Raw genomic sequence first — 22338 nt, 5'->3', positions numbered from 1 at the left:
TTCTACTTATATATTTTTGCATTGCATATGCACTTTATATTTTATATTTCGTATTTTATAAATATTTTCTTCTGTTTTTCTTTTTATATTTTCGTAAGCACATTTCTTTGGTCGGGCAGTTGCAAAGTAAGAATTTCATTACCCAATAATAAACCGCTGTGTCTGTTATTGTGTATATGACAAATAAACATCTTGAATGTCTTGAATCTTGAATGTGAAGAAGGGTATAGAGGGAGATAGTGAACCCTACTGGCAGCTGTTGTGTACTACAAACAAGGGTCATCTAATGGACAGCTGTCAAAAATGCCTGAGATTCCATAACAGAGGCAAAAATATGTCCCTGGTGGTCTAGTGGTTAGGATTCGGCGCTCTCACCGCCGCGGCCCGGGTTCGATTCCCGGTCAGGGAACATTTATTTACTATCTCACCAATACAGATCATTAAAAAAGCTAAGTTCCATTACCTGATGTACTGATTATGACTGTTTTCATTCAGACAAAGTGCTGAACTCTGTAATATCACTTTACTTACTCAAATGGACATCATGACTATATTTACAGTGACAAGTAAGACATTGACAATGTAACTTGTGTTTCATATTTTGAAACTAGAGCACAGATGCTATGTGGGAAGTGTAGTTCACCTGATTGAGAGGCGAGCTGCTCTTCCTGCTCTTCCACAAACTTGGGGGCTGCAGGCTCTGGAAGACAGCAGAGAGGGGACGACTGGCCCGGTGAGTCCGAGGGCTGGAGCTGCCGCATGCCCCCGACACGCTCCCACCTACAGACACATACACAGTTGCAATATCACAGAGGAAGAAACACACCAAGATGGTTTTGCACCAGTGAGACACTTCTTTATACGCAGAGCTGAGACTCGCCTCTTTTCCTGAGCTCGGCATAGCAGTGGTCACAAACTTTGGCCACCCTGTCTTTGAGGTACTTTAGTGGGTATCTGTTCCTGGAGCAGGCACGACAGACAACCTGCTCAGAGACAAAGAATACAAAGAAAATGTACTAACCACCCCTGGACGTAATCCAGTTTCAGACATAAACCTGTTTCTGATTTACAATAGCATGTACCAAAAAAAAACAACATGCCACATTTAGAGAGCTAAAGACAAGTGAAGATTGTCATGTAGCATCTGACCTTGCCACAGGCGTTGCAGTGGTGTCGTCTTAGTGTGAGGCTGAAGTCAGAGGTACAGTTCATGCACATCATCACATGAGACACTGGCACCAGCACAGGAGCAGCTTCACCCAGGGCCATCCACAACTTCTCACGTGCCTGTTTAGACAAAGTTGGGACAGTAAATTTATTCAAAAAAGTAATGATCATCATTTACATCTTTAAGTTGATGCATTGGAACAATCAAAGGTAACGTTTCATCTTGAACAAAGACCCTCTGCTGTTGTCATAGTTATTTTCTTACCTCACTGCAGGGTCCACCAAACGTGCAGAGTCCTGCAGCATGGTCCGCTATGGCTCGACTCAGAGTGTGGAACCAGTCCTCCCTCTCTCCGACCGAACTGAAGAGAAAAAGAGACAGTCATGCTTGGTGATGGTATGAAATTTAACATCTCGAGTGCTTTTGAAAAGGAGGAGAGGAAGAATCTTGTCATATTCAAGTACACACAGATGCTCACCTGGCGGAGAGTGTAATGGTGATGTCAGACACCTCAATTTTGAGACAGTTCAACACGTTGTCTAGAACAGGTTTGCTCACCTGAAGGATAAAAACCGTTCAGTGGAAAATCTTTCCGCAAAAATGGAGATGATTTGAACTGAGTCAGAGAAATGAGAAGTTGTACCTTCATTCCAGACAGAGACAGTGTGTTCTTAAGCCTGTATTTTCCATCCTGCTGAGGGTAGGTGTACAACATTATATCATTCATCTGATGAAGAAGAAAACAGAAAGAGGAAATGAGAGGGTTATTGTGTTATGTTTTATTTATGATAGATCCATGACACTTCTCAGAATCTAATACTCCATAACTACCACAAGAGGGTGGTGTTACCTTGAGAGAAAGGGCAGCCGTCACCTAATTGTTTATTCTTTCTTCTATGAAACAACAGTCTGGCTCAACTATCGAAGATTATGTTTCCTTTCACAGCACTCACATATGTCGGTGCATCCTGTCTGCACAAAATTCCCATGTATACACACAACAAAATCAAGGCATTACTGCGCAGAAATTATTTATTTGCTCTTTAGATGAAAAGTATTGTGATCCTTTAACATACCAAGGGCCCATTGTGTTATAGAGACGCATTTCATTTCTTCCCAGACAAAAGAAATGACATCATCGGTCACACCTAATGTGTGCTCTAAACATCCGCTGGGGCCATAAAGGCAGCATCCAGGAATTCTCCACCCTGCCCCGGGCTCCAGGCCTCCCCTCGCCCTCCCTGTCTTCTCAGGCTGCACTGAGAACCAGAGCTGGGTGGAACCGGCCACCTTCACCACAACAACAACACAAACAAGCCGCAGTCATGGGTTCACTGACCGCCTGGCTGCAGACAAAACAGTGCATGATAGCCAAACCGGGGCCCTGGCCTGCAACCTCTGGGCAGCAGCCACCGCAGTTCGCCTGCTCCACCCTGTGCCGCTCATTTACTCAAAGATTCCTCAAACAGAAAACCGACCGAGCGCCAAGTGAACTGACTGCACAAACGACTCTCAGATGAGACACGGCATGCACCTACTTGACCTCTTGCCACCTTAAGCCATTCACTTTTCCCACCAGTGCCATTTCATCTCATCCTCGAACCCTTCACCTCCTTCACCTGCCACTCTCATTCATTTCATTCATTCTCTGTATCCTCTGGCATCTTTCTAGAGCTCCATCCCTCCTTCTAATCCGTTCTCTAACCCACTCAACCGTTCTTCTTTGAGCCCTGGCTTGTGACAGAGAGAGCTTCTTCCTGTCGCTGAGGAGAGTGATAGTTTTCATCTTAACTGTTGTTTGGACTTGCCTTCAGTAAAGGACAAAAAATAACACCTGACACACTGGAGCCGTTCACTTCAAGGGGGTGATTGGCTATATAACCCTCATAGCTTAGAAGTATCAACAACCAAAAATGTTCAGCTATCGCTCAACCGCAATCCTGTTGAGTAGGACTGAGAGAATGAGGAAATAGAAGAAAATGTAGAAGGTGAAACAATCCACATGGTATCTTATCAGAACTCATGAATGCTGCTCAAGCATAATTCACAACATGAGACAGCACTGATTGCACATGTTTTTGATTGAACAATAGAGTGGGCCTCTCTGTTTCGCGTTATGTGTTTATGTAGCGCCCACACCCCTCCTCCGCCACCCCCCCTCCTCCCGGCATTTCTACAGGGTGTCTGGCCTTCACTTCGCTGTCAGTCCCCTCCCAATACACAGGAAGCCGGCATCCAGTGACCCACACCAAACATCCTGTGAGGAAGTGGGGCCCTGGAAAACAAGTCCTGAGAGGGGAGGAGAGGAGAAGAGCGAAGAGGGGAGGCCCTCGCTGCACGGGTGTGGTGCTCATAGTGGAGGTCTTTGCGGCCTTGGCCTCAGGCCCCCCTCCTCCACCTCCTCCTTGACCTCACCTACCTCAGAGACCAACCTCCACCCAACATTCCCCCATATTTTTGCAGATCGAGCTAGCATTGTTTTCCTCACAGCTTATAAAATATGGCAGGTGTTCTCTCCTGCAGCGACTAGCATCAAATTGCTGATGTAATGAACCCCAGAACAAGCAATGGTCAGCCATTACAAACAAACAACGGCATATGTCAACATGCATTGTTTACACCCACGAGATTCTACGGCTAACTTTAGTGGAGATCCAGAAGTTTCCAAAAGATAAAGATAAAATGAATGTAAACTCGATCAGAAAACTTGAAATTTGATGCTCAAATATTATTGAGCCCTCAGGTGACCTCGGTGAAAAAAATACTATTGTGTGGCCAGGTGTTAATAAGGCGTATGAACGAGATGAATAACTCATGACCACAAGTTAATTAACCGTGGTAACAAACAAAACAAAATTGTGGCTGTGTATTAACAAGATACAAATCTGCTCTTTACTGTGCAAACTAAACTGAAGATGCAGCTTGGATGAGAGATGAAACGTCTTCAAGAAACACAGGGAAGTCCAGCTGCCTATGTGCACATGAACAATATTCATCATTGTCAGTCAATTCTAACATTCTACTCGATAACACAATGTAACCTCCATCAATCCAGTAAACAGAAACATAGGACCCAATGTTTGTGGAAAGTGTGGTTAAAAAACCAGTGCTTAGTGTTCAGGGAGCGTGACGGTGTGGATTTGGTACTTTAGTGAGGAGATGCGTCTGGTGCATCTGGGACTAGGGAGAGATTGAGATGAAGTGATAGTGGCAGGGATTTAATTAACATATTTGTATTCTTTAATACTTTTCTATGTCCTTTTAAGATGAGTCTGTGCCATGTTAAAATGTAGTTCTTTTGTACAACTAGACTTGCTTCTTCAGTTCACCGGGTAAAAGATTCATCCTGTGGCCACGCTATATCAAGATATGGCCACAGTTAAGTCATCTTGTTCCCATGCCCTATTAACTTGTGGCTGCACCATATTCACTAATGTGACCAGGCTTGGATTTAAAGGTTCAGTGTGCAGAATTTAGTGACAGTTAGTGGTGAAGTTTCAAGTTGCAGCTGAATACCCTTCACCTCACCCTCCCCTTCTAGAACTTGCTGTAAACTTCAGTCGTCATTAAAAACTCAAAAGGTTTACTTTCTCCAGTTTGGACTTCAATTAAATAAATAATTACACATGAGTGAGAACATCACTTGGATTATTTTATTTTCACCTTCTGCCGATAGATCCCTTTCACCTAAATCTTACACACTTGACCTTTAAATATGAGAGCTGTGCTAATCTGAATAAGGTTGATTATTTTAAAATAAGAAATTGCAATTTAACATATCTGAAAGGCTTAAACACTTCCCACTCTCATATTGTGTCTGATGTGATGAAGTTCTAATGATATGTAAGGAAGATATATTACCAGAAACAGGTGTCGCGGCTGCCTGCTCTTCCTCGACACCTTCATTAGTGTGCCCTCTTTGACAAACATCTGAAACATTTTTCATTAGGCATTAGAAAACACAACATGTTTTTAGGTCCTGTGAAAGCCTACAAATGATGGAACAATGTATTGCTGTGTTTGGATAGAGGAGTAGTAATAGTGCTCACCCTTCCGGACTTCAGGAGGTCCCTCTTTCCTTTAACACTGTACTCTATGTGGACCAGACGCAGCAAGTTCTCCTGCAGGAGAGGAAAGAGCAGAGAGATGGACGGAGATTATCCACTGATGGACGGAATAGGAGACAAGAGAATGAAACCGTCCCTGTTTGTGCGTGAATGAAAGGGAGGGAATGCAGAAAGGGATGCGATAGTGAGAGCTGAATGGGGGGTGAGGAGATAGAGGGAGCCTCTGTTTCCACTGTCTGTCCGCCTGTGTGTGCGTGTCAGTGTAAGTGCACAGAGGAGAAACACACAGTGTGATAAAAGTGAGGCACAGGGGATCCTGACCGAGAGGAGGGAGGGTTTGTGAATGATCTCCAAAGGTTGCTCATGTTTGAGGGGGAGCGTAAGCCGTGTCCATCCTCCACACTGCTCCCTTTGTAATGATACACCTGGGACGCTCTGTTGACATCATCCCTCCTCGCCCCTTGCGTTAATCAGCAAGCTTCGGAGGCCACCGCCAAAGAAGGCTACACCTCTCCTTCACTCCTGCATGTCATTTAGAAGAGGGACTCACGCACCTCAAAACCACGGCGGTCTGACTCGTTCACACTCAATCTCCATCTGGAAATTGCCCTTTCATTGCCACGAGGAATATAAAGACGCGTCTCAATAGCAACGCTGGGCTGTGAATATGTCAAACTCCGCAGGCTGAATATAAAACACATGGGGTGTTATCCAGAAAGAAAAAACTCACCCCCTGTTTCAAATTGTCGTTGGCCTGGTCGGCCACCTCGGACACGATCACCAAGGCAGCTGCAACACAAACAGGAAAACAAGGAGAGATTTATATGCAATCGACTCCAGTAAAGACACTCAGTCACTGTGACTCAATAACTGTGCTCTGATACAAGCAGCTGCAGCGTGTATGTGTGCGACTGTGTCTCTGACCACTGAAAGAAAAAAGATCATTATCATGCTTCTTACCTTGTGTGTCTTCATATTCTTTAGAGTCAGGAGACAGGTTGTTCAGGTAATCTGGAGACAACAGAAGAAAGAGTAAAGGCATGAAAACTGATGATTACAATACACTTTAAAGCTTACTAAGAAAAAACGGTTTTTAACTGTCTGTGAAGGACAGCTCATTAAATGCAAGAGGCGAAGCCATGACATTATGCTAATACTCCTCTCCTCAGCCTGTCTTAAACATTTATAGATTTTAAAGACCATAATAACCACATTTCAGCAAATACAGCTCAGACTTTGCTTTAATGATCGCTCACACTTACACTAAGTTTGTGTGTTACCTGTGAGTAGCATCCGGTACTGAAGAACTCTCACTACGACCTGCAGCAGCTGGTGTTTCAGTGGGACCTCAGTTTCTTTTGGGGCGCGTGTCTGTGCACAACACACACACACACACACACACACACACACACACACACACACACACACACACACACACACACACACACACACACACACACACACACACACACACACACACACACACACACACACAAACACAAACACACAGACAGAGTCAGAACTGAAAGTAGGTACCAATATCCAGAGTTTAATGTATGATAGATATAGTCAAAGTAAGATAAGCTGTACAGGTAATGGATGGATGGATGGTACGAAGGAAGGACGGAAGGATGGATGGATGAATAGATGGAAGGAAGGAAATACAGAGGGATGGATGGATAGATGGAAGGAAGGAAGGTAGGAAGATAGGAAGTAAGGATGGATGAATAGATGGAAGGAAGGAAGGGAGGATAGAGGGATGGATGGAGGGAGGGATGGATGGATAGAGGGATATATTACTGTATACAGTAATAAAGCTTATGTCACATTCATATATGTATACAGCATCATATACTGCATGCTTCATCTTGTCACTTCCTGTAATAATGCAGTGTGACATATTTTTATAACCACAATCCGAAACCCACATTAAAATGACAAATCAGACTCTGTAAGAATCTTATAGGAAAATGCTTCTATTAGCATTCAGTAACTGAATTGTTCAACTGTGTATCAATGACACCTAATTATTTTTGCAGAATAAAACTGGAGCAAAATGAAACTCTCATTATTCTATGCACTGACAAAGAACCCCTCTGTATCCCCCGAACCACACCCACAAAACCACAGCCTTGTCTCCTAACAAGGACGACCTCTGCTATTAGATGCTACGAGTCAAGGTCACACTTAACAAAGCGAACACTGTCGGGCAGGCTGACCTTCACATATCTCTTCCTGCAACCAAAGAAACAGAGCAAATCCCATTCTTCTTCTAAGAGCAGTCGTTTGCAGGTGAAAGGCGACTGAGATTGGCACAATCAAAGAGAAAATCAATCAGGACCTAATTGTCTCTGACAGGTATTTATACCCTGAGAGGTGGAGGAGCAACGGGGGACTGGGACACACACACACACACACACACACACACACACACACACACACACACACACACACACACACACAAAGTATTTTTATAATCCAATGAAGTCCTACCCTTCATTAGAGAGGCACAGATAGCACCCTGCGGGAAGCTGCATTTCATGCTATTTACACTGCATACACACACACACACACACGCACGCACACACACACACACCCACCCCCCCACACTCAGCTCCAGAGATAACAGTGGCTGGGCCTGTAAAGAGCGGAGATGGGATGCGAGCTACACACTAACTCCTCTATGTCTTCATTATCACGAGACAGAAGTAAAGCAGAGGGCGAGCTGATGGCTCTTTTAATGAGCAGGTCTTCATGCATGCTTGTCTTTATGTCTCTTTCTTTTTCCTTTTCAGTCTCATCATGCTTTCCTCCTTAACTTCAGCCCTCAGCAACAACCCCTAATTGAGTTTCTCTCACTTTTCATTCCCCCCCCCTCTCGTTCCTCGTCCCTCCCCCTCACAGCATGATGCATTGAGCACAATAATAACCAGCTCCTCTTTATTACTGGCTTCAGAACATCCGCTCTTCTCAAGTGTCGCTTGAAGATTGTCATCCAATTGACACTTGCTCAGAGGAAGTGGCTTTCCAGAGGTGGTAATTGGCGCGCGGTTTGTTTGGGTGAGCGAGCCAAATGGAGGAGGAGAGAAGAGGGTGTGTGTGATGCCTCGTGCTGGGAGACACACACCCACGCACACACACATGCACAGACAAATACACCTTTCAGGCTCCGTCACGGCCAGCTGATTTCCTGCATACACACACACAACTGATCTAATTGGGGAGTTGTAAAGGAGGCTGCTTCTCTAATTAGCTTCTGTCTGCCTCATTGCCCAGCTGCCTTTACAAGGAATTCACTCCATCGCTCTCTCCCTCCATCGTTCTCCGCCCACCTGCTGCACAGCCTCCTCCTCTCCTCCTCCTCCTGGCTTTCTCGAGAGAGAAAACACACACACACACACACACACACACACACACAGGCTTTGCACAAACTCAGTGGCCATGACATGAATATAAATCCAAGCGGAAGAGATTTCCTAAAAAACAGTTTCACAAGATCTACAAGATTTTGTGTAGGGACATGCCCCTGCAAAACAATCAGGCAAAAAATACACAGAGGCGCAAACACACTTGCACACAGGGGACACGAGCACACACCATAGTGTCGGCCAATGTTTATAGATGGTGCTGTAAACAAGCAACTGGCTGTGGAGAGGAGGCTTTAATCCTGTAAGGGTCTAGCACTGATCTGATCAGAGTCTGCGGCTACTTCATCACTGTCATCACCACATCCACAATGAGATTACTACCACTTTTGGTCTTTGGCTTGTAGCAACAAAGGTGGAGGAGCAGGTGGGTGAAGAGGAAAAGGGAGGTGATGATGGTTTAAAACTGAAAACAGAGAAAGAGAAGGAAAATAGCAGCCAATGCTGAAAATTTCGAATTTGAGAAAATATTCTGATCAGCACACTGAGTGACACAACCAGCAGACAGATGACTGTTGTCCCTCTCAGTCTTATCTATAGTGTATCTGCTCTCTTAGCCCACCTTCTCCTTTATTACAGAGCGGTCACACTCACCACGCAAGTCCCGAGACAGTTATCTGACTGAGCACAGCATTAATCATCACAAACACACAAACACACACACAGGAGGATGGGGAGGACAGACCCCAGGTAACAGGCTTACATGCAACATGGGAAATGTAAAAACAATAAGCAGCATGTATCTGCAGTGGCAGGTGCGGTGGATCTGCCAATGGACTGAGAAAACACTTGAATGTGCCTCTGGGTTTTAATTTCTGGGGTGTAAGATGAATCACAGTCTTTACATTGACACAAATAAGGGTCGATGAAAAAAGAAAAAAAAAGAAAAACAAAGGCACATTTTTATCCACACCAAACCTGATTAAAGAGGACTTTGTTCCTTAGATAAGATGATGCCCATTCACGGTTTTATCTTTTGTTGCAAATCAGCCCGTTTATGGCCTCTGCAGGTAGCAGTTAAAGGTTTATGAAGTGTGGAAAGAGGAACTCAGTGCCATGCAGCTAAAATGCAGAAGATCATAAATGAGTTTGATCAAGGTTATAAGAGGTTAAATTATTGGCTGACACAGACCAAGTGTGAAAACATGCTGTAAGATACTAAAGGCGAGTGTTTAATAAACGTGATGACGGCACAGAGACGCCATCTCTCACCTTCACCCTCTTATATTTACATCAGTCCCACTAAAGTCTGGCAGAGCCACCATGTTTCTGGGGAGGGCCCAGCTGCTGCTGAATATTCATGGGCGGAGACAGTTGGTGCCTTGTCCGTTCGCTCTTCTTATCAAACTTGAAATGCCTGGAACCATTATGGCAGCTGCTCACAGGCGAATCAAAGTACAGTGTGGAACTAGTTATGTGTACATTTGTGTAGAGAGATGCTCAGTTGAATAGGTAACAGTGCTTTTAAATGAGCTGTAGCACAAAAATGAATCCAGAAAATCTGCATATAATGTAGATAAAATGACCAAACAAATATGGAATCATTATTATTTCTACTCAGGGTGACCTGTGTGCCGTTGCACAGCAGTAAGTGGTGAATCAATTCCTTCGACAGAGCATGGCTGCATGGAAATGAGAAATCTACTGCTGTATCTCTGTGGTCTTATCTTTAGACTCTCTTAATATCCTGTCTTTTAGTTTAAAACAGTCATGTGTATTTTTACCAACACAGCCTACACACATTCTTATTCAACACACTGATAAAGTGTTGATTGGGTGATCCAGGAACACCATTCATGGATCCATGCAATGACATTCAAGCCCTTCATTGCATTTGATCCCCTCCACCAAATCCCTCTTACTCTCCTGGGCGTTTCTGGGATGAAGAGATTCATGCTGGACAAAGAGTGAGTAGTTTGTGTTGAGCGAGTGTAAAATATGTGAGCATGACAGTGGAAAGGTCAGTCCCATGGAGAGGAGCAAGATAGAGAGGGTTTAAAAAAAGGACATTATCTCCCATGTGGAAGCTGGGTGACAAAAATATAAGTTGAGAGCTGCTGAGCGAGAGCCAGGGGAAATACCAGGTTTGATCTCTGCTCCGCGAAAACACCCACAAGGCTTTACTTTCCCTCCACAAACATGGAAACTGAACCTGAGATTTAAATATGTGACTGTCAAAACACTTCCCCTCCGAAGAGGATCTCTGGGTATCACGCAGACTTTATGTGTTTCAAGTACAATAAGAGAAAACAGATACAAACAGAGCTATACGGATATTGACAAGAAGTCACATTCACAGCAACAATGATTTTAACGTCAAATATTTTACCTCAAACTTCTTGACGATGCTGGCGAATGTTGGGTTGTTCCTGCAGCTCTCCTCCAGTAAGGACATGCTGCGATCATACTCTGAGATGTACGTGTCAAACACACCGAAGTCCTCCCGACGAGACAGAATCACATCTACCACCCTTTGGCTCTCCTCCCTTCACAGTGAGGAAAATCAAATATGAGACACTCTGTCTTTAATCACTCACAGAGAACACTGTGGTTTAAAAGGACACATCCTTCAACACTGTGACATTTCAAAACAAGTAAGTCTGTGATGGTTACAAAAGCTTTAGAGCAATTTATTTTTCAGTTGTAACCACTTCTTCCTCAACCTGCTGCTTGTACCTCAGTTAATAGTTTCCTGGACAGTGTTTGACTGATTTAAAGGCACATTTCAAAACTCATCTTATTATAGCTAAAACACCTCAAACAAGGGGAAATAGCAATTTTGAATTCTATCTGACAAAGTCTTGTCATCAGTGTGTGATGATGCAAGAAATAGTTGAGCACATAACCCCTTGTTTGTTACATTAAATAGAGATACTGACATTGGTTTGCGAATGTTTCTTTTGGCGAGAAAATAAAAACATGAAGTTCCCCTAAAAAGTTGAAATAATCTTTTAAAATGTGATTTTTGTGATCAGCAGAAAATTATGAATGTAAGAGATGCTTTGCTTTTTCTTTAAGGACAGAGAAGTTTACACAAATTTACATTTGAATAATTAAAAAAAGAAGATTTCTTACATTTTCACAATCAGAACTACTACAGAACATTATCCCTTCGCTATGTTGATACTCTCCCATTATTAAACCATCCTTAAAGGTCCAGTGTGTAAGATTTAGGTGAAATGGAATTATTGGCACAAATTTGTAAATTGTATGAATTGTAGTTTTCTTTACCCGAGAAAAGTCCCTTTATATTTAAATACTTAAATATTTACATCGAGGGGGTCCTCTCTACGTGGGCCGCCATCTTTTTTACATTTGTCTAGACTGGACAAACGTTTTTTTAGTTTTAATGACAACTGAAGTCTACCACAGGTTCTTTTACATGTTTGGAATGGGAGGGTGTAGTTGACAGTAACTTCACCACTATATATCACTCGATTCTACACACTGTACCTTTAAAGCAAGGTTACAACAGTGTGGAAGATTTTTGTGACCTCAGGGTAGAATCAATATGTTTGTTTCAATACTTCATGTTGGTGAAAATAGACACTTTTATATAAAACATATAAAAACTAAATACAAACTGTGGGCCTACAGAAATGAATGAACTTATGGCATTGTTGTCAGTCAGATATGCTGTGTTTCTTACCACTGACTGATGCGTTCCTCCAGCTCAGAGAGGATGCTGCTGTGGAGGGTGTAGACCTGGGGGAGCACGCCCAGTATCTCCCCCAGCCTCTGCTCCTCCAGCACCGGCTCCCCTCCCTCACCCAGCGTGTCAGCCACAGCTGACCTAAAGTCCTGCACAAGAGAGGGAAAACAGGAATTATAGGGACAGAACCTTTTTTTTTTTTAAAGACCAAGTTGAGGTGCTGAAGAAAAACGAGAGAGGAATGGAGGAAATGTTTGTGGGGCTGGAATGAGGCAGGGAGGGAGAGCAGGAGAAATGTACGGGAGAGAGGAATGAGGAATGAAGAGTGGGGAGAAAAAGGGAAGGAAGGTCAGATCCTCCTAAACATCCTTCCTGCCACCCTCCCTTCATATCACCTCAGTACTTTGGGCTCTGTCCAGGCATTCAGGAAAGGCGGCACTGCTTGCACAAGAGTTACACACCAGGTGTTGTTGCATAATGACCTTGGTGCTCAATGGCTGATTTGTACATAGTCCCCACTTGTCATCTGATTTGGGACAAGGACCCGAAAACTCACTGATATACAGTGAATTTAAGTCTATTGCAGTCTGTTCAACAATCATAAAACAAGTGCAGCAGGCCTTAATAGCTGCAGTGTCAGTGACTAAGAGGACTAATATGAAGAGTTATGACACACAGGAGAGAAAAACCAAGGAAGAGGTACTTTATCTAGTCAGTAAATAAAGGCAGAAAAAGAGAAACAAATGAAAGTGGATGAATTGCTCAGAGGCGTTGACAGTTTTCTCTGTGGGCAAAGGAACTAGCATCATATATATAAAGGCTTGATGTGTCTGGAGCCCGTATATTCCAGGTCTGAGCAGAACACAGACATAAAGCAAATAGAGAGAAGTCCCAGTCGGACACAAGATAATGTGGTGACAGTGGGCGCTTCAGATCGTGCCGTTCATCATGCACAATCGATCGTGTATGGGTTAACATTCATCACGTCTTCCGGGCAGACAAACAGCTACTTTAACGACTCTTGTTGACTCAGTCTCCCAGGTTACACACACACACATAAAGCACACAAGCACTCAGATGCATGAATGAGAGGCGCTTTGCTCTCCATTTTGCCAGTCCACGCTTCACCTTATCCCTATTTTCCTCACGTCAGTCGGGTCAAAAAAAGCTACACTAAGCAGTGGGCTGGGCAGCCAGTCATGCTCCACTATAAGTCAGCACAGAGAATCTGTTCAGAGGTCACGGGTCACAAACAATGGAAAAATAATAAGTCTCGAGCTTTATATGCTGCAGCCGTTACAGGGAAAGTCGTTTAGAAGAGGAGCACGGCCTCCTTTCCTATGTGGAGACAGGGGCTGGAAATTCTTTGTATTCTTGTTATTCCTTATCAAACAATGGAACAATACCTCATGTGTGCCTCTCACTTAACACCCCACCCCCCACCCCCGCCCCACCCCCCAAAAAGAAAAGTGTGTTTGTACATGTTGTGCCACTGGAGCGTTCCCAGTTGAATTACTGTTTCATGCTAATTACGACATCGGCCTGCAACAATCAGTAACTAACACCTCGACGTCTTGATCTCTGCTTGAAGTTTGAAGACTAAAAAGATCCTGACATTGTTCCTATGCATTATGCATCAGTGGGATGAAAAAGCCTTCAATGTCACCTTTGAAAGGTGGTGAAAAGATTCAATTAGGTGGTATAGTAACACCGAAGAGGAGCACGAGCAGAGCTGCAACGTCGTCTTTTCATGTCAGAATGTGTAAAACAGACAATTTACACTGAAAAATGATTCTGGCTAGATTTGGAAACTACTTTCAAAATGTAATTCCTGAAGCTCGTATCCATAAACTTGCAGCGTTGGTTTCTGTCTCTACTTAGACATGCAGGGACTAATTGGTATAATTCAGCATCATGATGAGACTGGAGATTTATGATTATTAGAGGCGTCCATGGTATAATATTTGCATTACTTGCTAAATTGCACATCACACAAAGCAGCTGCTTTTTGTACTCTCAGCAGGCTTTCATAAATCATACCGAGGGGGCACGAGTAAGAAATTCATCTCATGACCTTATTCAAGGTTATAAGGTACAGGCTGACTGATGGGCTGCTCCGTGTTCAGTGACTCTACCTGTCAGAGATGTACCGGAAACCATCACTGTAATAGAAACTCTCTCACGCTATCCTTTAAAAGGTGCTGCCTGTCCCACTCCTCCGTTCAGACTGTCTTTTCTCATCAAAATTAATTTACAGACATGGTTTCAGTGTCCATTTTGGGAATGTCCTCCTTTGCATGTAGCTCTGCAGGGATATTGTTTTGTTTTGACAGGCAGTGGGTGAGAATTGATGAAAATAGATGACGACAGTTGGCTGTGATGCATAACTGACCTCTGGAGGCTTACTACAGCTCACCTTTAACTTCTCTATCCTTCCTTCTGTACAGTTATGAGTGGGAAATTCTTTGCAAAATGGTCAACCTTTTCATCGTGCATCAAATATAACCACTAATAAAAAGCCCCACCGACAACCTTTTCATGACCTTCAGATTGCCAGACGCGTTGTGTATCTACCACACACAGTATCAGCTGAGTAGGGGACACAAGGAAAGCATCAGCGAGAGCGCCTGGTGTACGCAAACAGCGTCATCTTACAACCGACCACACCAGAGTACACGTCAACTTTGTCAAGACCAGGAAGTAGATCTCGCTGCAACAACATTGATAAACCTGAGCAGAGCCTAACAACAGAGGGGAGGAGGAGAAGAAGGAGACAGAGACTGGGGAGCAGACACAGGATATGATGTTATCAGCAGCTTTTTTAAAAACATTTAAAGGGATAGTTCTGATTATTATTTGAAGAGAGGTTGAATGAAGTGCTTAACCACAGTCACTTTTGGACCTGCACTAGATATAGGGTGACATGCTTCTCATTTGTAGAAGCAGGCAGGAGTAAGGGGAGAGAAGCTAAGCATTGAACATCTGAGGACTAGGCGAGCAGTATTTAAGCCACTTGAAAAATCTGTCCAAGTGAACACTATAGTTATGCTGTCAGATGACTCAACATCAGAGAGGATGAATGAAAAAGAGAGATTATTATTATAACAACAACAAAGAAGAAAAAGAAGAAGATGGCGACTTATAATCAGCTGAAAATGAGAGAGAAGGGAAACTTGTGGAAACTGGAGGCCAAGCTGCATCCTGAGATGGAGCTGAAGATACCTGATGGTGCAGATGTGTGAGCTGTCAGCCCAGGTCCACAGACCCGCAGAGCTACTTGTACCATGAGTGGGACTTGGTTGAATGCCAGTGCCTCACATCTAGACTGCATCACTATCCCTGCCTCACTGACGTTGAGTAGTTAAAAAAATGTACGACCAAAGGAAAGATTGGTTTCATAGCAAAATAAGACACTGATTATATTAAAAATAAAACTTAAACTAATACTTTTTTCTGATGGGGATTTATTTAGGGTGGCTTAAATAATATAAATGACCAATTATATGTTCGATATCCATGCACAATTCCTGATTGAGTATAGGGTGCACATTCAAGTCATTCCTTATTTACTGTTAGCTCCATAGCTTTGAGCATTGTGTACTTCAAAAGGCTTAGATAATAAGAATTCTTAACAAATTGTCATATATATTGTTAGTATAGTTAGTAAGGGACTAGTTTATCGGAAAAAACAAACAGCCATTGACAGTACAGGGGCATTTCAGGGGCCAATCAGATTTCAGCTGTGCCAACGCCCCCCTGGCCCTGCCCCTGATACAACCCCACTTTACTGTAATGACCACTTTACTGTGGTTGTACCACTGAACTGTCCCTTTAATAAGCCTTGAATCAGGATGCATTTAAAGCTACTGTCACAGGTTGTGGTAGCAAAGGTATTCTTACCTCTTGAAGGTACTTGATGGCTTCGACGTGTCTGCAAAACAAGAACAGAAAACCAGAAGATTTACTCAATTGTTAAGAGGGACGTTTCAACCTTGTGCAAAACTACATTACTCTTACAAGTCTCATTAGATTATCTAAATTATGCATGGTGAGGAAACTACATCAAAGGAGTGGTTAATTGTGGAGCAGTGTCAAGGGCAATGTTTAATAAGTTTCAACAGACATGTTTGTAAGTGGCTGTCAGTTACTGTACAGGCATTAGCTTGGGAGCGGGAGAGATATGGTCGGAAGGAATGGGAGAGAAGACACAGCGGCACAAAATGAGAAACATCCGACTTGGATGCAGCGTGTTGGTGTGCGATGACATGCAGGAGAGCAGTGCAAATGGGGGAATTCCTCGGGTGCAGATGCTCACAATCTCTCCGAGTCGACGAGCTCCTTGGCGACGTAGAACGCTCGGGATCGGCCATCAATCTGTGTGACAAGGAGGGAGAACGGTGGGAGATGAATGAACACAGCTAATGTTTAAAGGGTCTCTATGGGCACTTACTGCTCTCACACATTAATAGGAACTGCTATGTAGCAGCCAGGGAGAGTGGCGAAAAAGCAAATTCACTTTCTTTTTATTTCTGCTGTCAAAATAAGACTGATTACTTCATTACAGTGCAGCGCAGACATGAAGCCTCTCTCACATGCGGGACTTTTAAATTTAGATGCATTATGTATGAGTGGCTGTGTGTGAGGTGACAACAATGCTGCCCATTGATTTAGGGGGTAATCACAGGGTCTCAAAACATCGAACCAAAACATAACACTGAAGCCATTTAGGGTTTTTTTTACTGGCAATGCTCCTGTGTTATTTTTTCCTCTGTGGTGCATTTCACAAATACTACATGAAAGGAACTGATCCTCATTTCCTCGAAATAAAAACCAAAACACGCTAAATGAAACTGTTCCTGAGGCCAACTCAAATCTATCTGCTCCTCTTCCTCTATGTGTTTTCTTCAGTTTATTGTGTTTTTCCTTTGAAGACAAACTAAACAAGGAAATGCATGTCACATGACAGGAGCAGGGGTCTATTGTGGCAGCAGCAGGACGGGTGGGGTCCGTGTCTGAGCCACGGTAAAATGGCTGCGTTTTTACTGTACGGAAGTCTGGGGGAGGGGTCAAGGTGATTCAGTACGTCAGTGAATCAGAAAGTTCACGTGTATATTAGTGTCACATGGATCAAGACCTGTATATGTATCACAATATTAGCACGTCTCTCGTTTTTCTTTTATGGTATGTTGTCATTTTTATTCAAATCTGCAGGTTCATGTGCCAAATTTGGAATTTGAGGCCGATCAATACAATAAAACCATTAAATGGACTATTTTGATGGATCAGAGAAAATGAAATGAAGTACTCTCTACCTTGATTTCATTTATCTCACCTGTCGGTCATAACTCTGCTCCGCCACTCCCTCCTCTTCCTCGGAGGTACGGCCATGGTCCTCATCCGCTGACAGCCCAGCAGAGACGGGGTTCATCGGGAAAGGCTCGGTGTAGGCGCTGTCAAGGAGAGAGAGAGGACAGTGTGAATACAGCTACACAGCACTGGTACTTAAGTACGCATATTTAATAGTATAACAGCACCAAACATATACAATGCAATCATGAAGAAATACACTATATATCTTCAAGTGGAGATACAGGGCAGAGAATCAAATTCCCAATGGCACATTTCCAGTTAAAAGCCATTAATCGCATACTATATTAATAGCAGCATATTCTCAAAACACCAAGCAATATTTCAAGTCCTCTGTTTATATATGTTTTTCCTTTTCCTGTGTGTGTCTCTGAACATTTAGATTCCCCACATGTGTCCTCCGGTGGCACCATGCAATCCCTTTCATGACTCGCTCTTCCCACAGATGGGCACAGCTGTGTACATACAATCGTAATCCTTTTGTGCGCTGCGGCTGTACCTGAGGGGGGCACGCTGTAGGTCATTTCACATGTAATCCCTTTAAATGTTACCTGTGGTAATTATTAATGTCCTCTGGCCCATTAAGACCCTTTCAGTGTGTTTGACCTAATTCACTGCCAGGAGGATAAATGGATGACAACACGTTTTGTGTAAGACTGCTACACAAGTTGAGGAGAGATGATTGAAAATCACAGGGAGACTTAATTTACAGTATGTAGTTATAAAGCTACAGTTTACTGGAATGAAACATCAAATGATGCCAATTATCTCTAGTTTAAGATATTAAAAGAAAAACAAACCCTTGTTGGTATTTTACAATTATTCAAAGTGCAATTTCATCTGGAGTTGCATCCTGGTCTGCAGCCTACTTGTCTTTGCCAAAGTTCATTCTGAGGGGCTGATAGTTGAGTATACTGTATATATGGTATATGATCATTTAAAAATATTTTCACTTGTTCACTGCTGACAAATCTTGTGTCGGTTCATAATGTTTGACTAATTATTCACTGAAAACGATATTATTTATTTTGTCCCCAAGAATTATAAACAATAATTTAAGTTTGTAAACTAAATTACTTTGGGTTTTGGTCAAATTAATTAATTAATTAATTAATTAATTATTAGTTAAGTTAGAAAGTTGTGACAGCGAGAGATTGGGATGTTTCCCTTTTTGTGGCATTTTACAAGCTAACAATTAAAGCAACTACAAACAAATGGCTGATAAATTACTTATGAGAACTATCATAATTCATCATCTTAATAAGTTATAATAAGTTGCAGCCATATTCCTGTCAATGTGTGCTTGTGCAGTGGAAACAGTGTGATCTTTAATGCTAATCATTTTAATTTCAATGCAATAATAATTTGTGCAAATAAACAAAAGTTATATAGAAACACACACTCACTCACACACACACACACACACACACACACACACCGCCCCTTAATGAACGTTTGCCCTGGTGCTGTAAACAGCCTCCTGAGTGTGCAGAGAGACAACGATTATGGGACCAAAGGTTAACAGAGTGACCCAGTGGACTTCATCTCCATTCAGACATACAGTACTCCTGCCTCATGAGATTCACACCTCACCACACACACACACACACACACACACACACACACACACACACACACACACACACACACACACACACACACACACACACACACACACACACACACAGAGCAGCAGTGCTGGGTGGGCTGCAGTAAACACCTACAGCCCATTACTCATGGTTGACCTGAGAGCAGACAGGTCAGCCTGTTGTGGGCTGCTGGGTGATGTAGGGAAGTAAAGCTTAGGAATGAGTTCAAAGAAGAATTTTCACTCTTCGCTCTGATTTATTGTCCCAGTGAGGGGACAGCTTTCATTTGTCTGAGAGAAACTCTGCGCCGGGAATTCTCACCTTCACCTTTTCACCCCAAACCATAAACAATCTTGGAAAGCAAACCTTTTGTTCTGTGATAGAGAGTTGTGACCTGACTAATAATGACACCTCCTTGAAAATGAGAAAGTAAAACTAAAAAAGCATTTGATCTAAGTTGTTAAGTTAGTGTAATTTAATTCAAATCATCTTCAACAGAAGATTGAAATGTTCAAAGTTGCTTTTATTGGATTTTATTTCTTTTCTAAAAAAATTGACCCTATCAGTTTAAGCAGAGGACACAGTTCCTGAGTAAAAAGTCCTTTACAGCTCTAATGTCCTGTGAGCTCTAATGCCTTTAATATGCAATTCAATTGAGCTAAAAATTGAGCATTGAAATATATATTAGCAGCAATCAGATGGGCCTTTTTCTAGTTATAACAACACTATTATAGCAAGTAGGAGCAGATGAATAGCTTCATTAGATGTCTAACTATAGACGCCGTTGATACTAATGGAAGGATTAAGAGAATGGGAGAAGTTTTTTATTGTTTGCTGCTTTTACTGCATGATAATTACACGTAACCTGTGGCTGTTGTGCTGCTGCTGTGACACAGTGAGATGAAGTGATTTGTGAAGATGCTGGTGCTCTGACTGCTGCAGCTTTGGAAAATTATAACTTCACATCACGTGTCAGGCTGTGATCCAAACACACACACTGTATGTTAAATACAACAAGGTCAGTTCACCTTTAATCAGCCTGTGTTTCCTGCTGACTTTTTAATTTTACCTGCTACATTTCAACACAAATATCTGTACTCGACTCCTGACATTTTTAAAAGGAGGCTGGTTACTTTCCCCTTTAATGCATTTGAGCGGAATCATCCGTTTATTAAATTTTGCATCATCGCCCTCCCAACATCCAGACAGATTTCAACCTAAATGAATAGACACACAGAAAAGACAATTCCGTGCATATCACGCACAGCATATGTAACACAACATATCAAAAAGAAACAGTCAAGAGAGGGAGACACAACCGTGGAGAAGACGTGTATGCATCTGTGACGAGGAGAACCAACATGGAGGAAGCGAAGAATAAAGCAAACGACGAAGAGGAGCAACAAAACATTCCCCATCCCTGGGCTTCTTTGAATTAAGAATACCTCCTTTAATACATTGCACACATTTCATCCTGGACCGACTTTCATGCTCACAAATATTTCTTGCTTTAATCCCTGTTTTTAGTGGATTGTTTTTTATTTTAATTAAAGTATAGTGGTTTAATTTAAATAATCTAAATCTAAATAAAGACTTCATTTGCTTTGTACTTTTACACTCTACTGGCGTAAAGAGGTTGAATCAGTACCTAAACTTTTACTGGAGTCATCTTTAACACAAGTATCTGTACTTCTACTTGAGTAAGATTCTGTGCACTTTTGCCACCTCTGACTGTACACACACTCTGGTGTACATTCCTGCAGCAACAAAAAAAGCAGACCTGGCATTCCTGACAGGACTACACCTCATCTTGTTGTTCAAGGGAGGGGTCTGGGAACCTCCACCCCACCACCCTGACCCCCCACACACCCCCCACTCCATCCTATCTGTCCTCCCCTGTCCCCACCTCTCCTGCCTCCCGCCAGAGTCCCACCCTCGTCCTGCATTTCCTGTAAACAGGCTGGTGGGAAGCTCCGAGGCCGGACGCTTCCTCCCCGGGGGATGACCTGGCAATGACCTCAGAGCTCCTGGCACCAGGCTTGGCGAGCCAAAATGACACGCCCTGTCCACCACCTCGCCACACAGCCACCACCCAGTACAACAATGTACTTAAGATGGCTCCCTCATCACTAGTAACGCTAACATAACAGTGGGTGGAGGTGCTGTTGTACAGGCACCGGTTGGCTTTGTATTCACACTGGAGAGGTTCTTGTTGGAATGTTTGACATGAAAATGACACCAAAGGTTAAACAGATTTCACATTATTATTATCACATTATTTCACTAATTATTGGACACAGAGAAATATTATTTTCTATTCATGTGCAATATTACATCACATATTACCTACTCCAACTCTTATTTTTACATTGCCATTACTACTTTCTATTGCCACTTAACTATTTGTTTACCCTCTTATGTAACTTTTTCAATTTTTTATTTCTTTTAGGCACTGCAACTGCATTTAGGGCCATCTATTTTTATTTTCACTTATAATACACTCATAATTTTTTTATACTTTATTACTAATACCATTTTTCTACTTTATTGTATATTGTACAGTTAAAATCTTGAAGCAAGCTGGCTTTCCTTCAGGATTATTTTATCTTATCTTATCATCTGCAGCTGAACATACTGGTATAGAAACTGTCTGTTATGTGCACAGGGAATACAAGACACCTGCATTATTGTTGTAAGTTTACCAGCAACCACTTCTAGTTGACGCCAAGAGCAACTGGTGCTCTCTGAGTTGAGCACAATCACAAGTCGTGAGCTTCCTTTTTCTTTTCAACACTCACTTGTTGCTACATGGAGGACAGTTCGGCTGACACAGCATGCTTAGCGCCAGCCTTATTTTTTGATAACAGCAGAGCTGTGACTTAATGTGCATGCACATATACACGCTCACGCCTATACGAGCACCCTGGTTATGCTCGGGTTCCCGTTGTACGCCGCGGTTGCCCACTAATGAACATGTCTCTTTGCTTAGCCTGAATGCTTGTGCTGAAATGTAGTCTGAATGGTGCTGTGCATTAATCACACAAGTGGAGAAAAGCCAAGCCTGTGGCAC

General features: G+C 42.7%; 1 protein-coding gene and 1 non-coding gene across 3 annotated transcripts in view; one reads left to right on the top strand and one right to left on the bottom strand.

Moving 5' to 3' along the window:
* The window catches only part of fgd5a (FYVE, RhoGEF and PH domain containing 5a), a 33291-nt gene that overhangs the window by 3455 nt on the left and 7498 nt on the right, over window positions 1–22338 (bottom strand). For both annotated transcript variants that reach the window (XM_020087141.2, XM_020087142.2), the window contains exons 3-18: window positions 17645–17762; window positions 16628–16686; window positions 16213–16243; window positions 12310–12461; window positions 10990–11146; window positions 6516–6606; window positions 6196–6246; window positions 5966–6024; window positions 5218–5289; window positions 5030–5098; window positions 1812–1895; window positions 1647–1726; window positions 1433–1529; window positions 1150–1287; window positions 881–983; window positions 644–780 (exon numbers count right to left, since the gene is read on the bottom strand). In XM_020087141.2, the coding sequence (XP_019942700.2) occupies window positions 644–780; window positions 881–983; window positions 1150–1287; window positions 1433–1529; window positions 1647–1726; window positions 1812–1895; window positions 5030–5098; window positions 5218–5289; window positions 5966–6024; window positions 6196–6246; window positions 6516–6606; window positions 10990–11146; window positions 12310–12461; window positions 16213–16243; window positions 16628–16686; window positions 17645–17762 (1498 nt within the window). The remainder of the gene's footprint in view (window positions 1–643; window positions 781–880; window positions 984–1149; window positions 1288–1432; window positions 1530–1646; window positions 1727–1811; window positions 1896–5029; window positions 5099–5217; window positions 5290–5965; window positions 6025–6195; window positions 6247–6515; window positions 6607–10989; window positions 11147–12309; window positions 12462–16212; window positions 16244–16627; window positions 16687–17644; window positions 17763–22338) is intronic.
* trnae-cuc (transfer RNA glutamic acid (anticodon CUC)) lies at window positions 338–409 on the top strand. The gene has a single exon. It is a non-coding gene; the product is annotated as a tRNA-Glu (tRNA).

This window comes from Paralichthys olivaceus, chromosome 2, assembly GCF_024713975.1.
Source record: "Paralichthys olivaceus isolate ysfri-2021 chromosome 2, ASM2471397v2, whole genome shotgun sequence".
Classification (NCBI taxonomy): Eukaryota; Metazoa; Chordata; class Actinopteri; order Pleuronectiformes; family Paralichthyidae; genus Paralichthys; species Paralichthys olivaceus.
The sequence above is the reverse complement of the archived record's forward strand: the minus strand, read 5'-3'. Positions and strand labels throughout refer to the sequence as shown.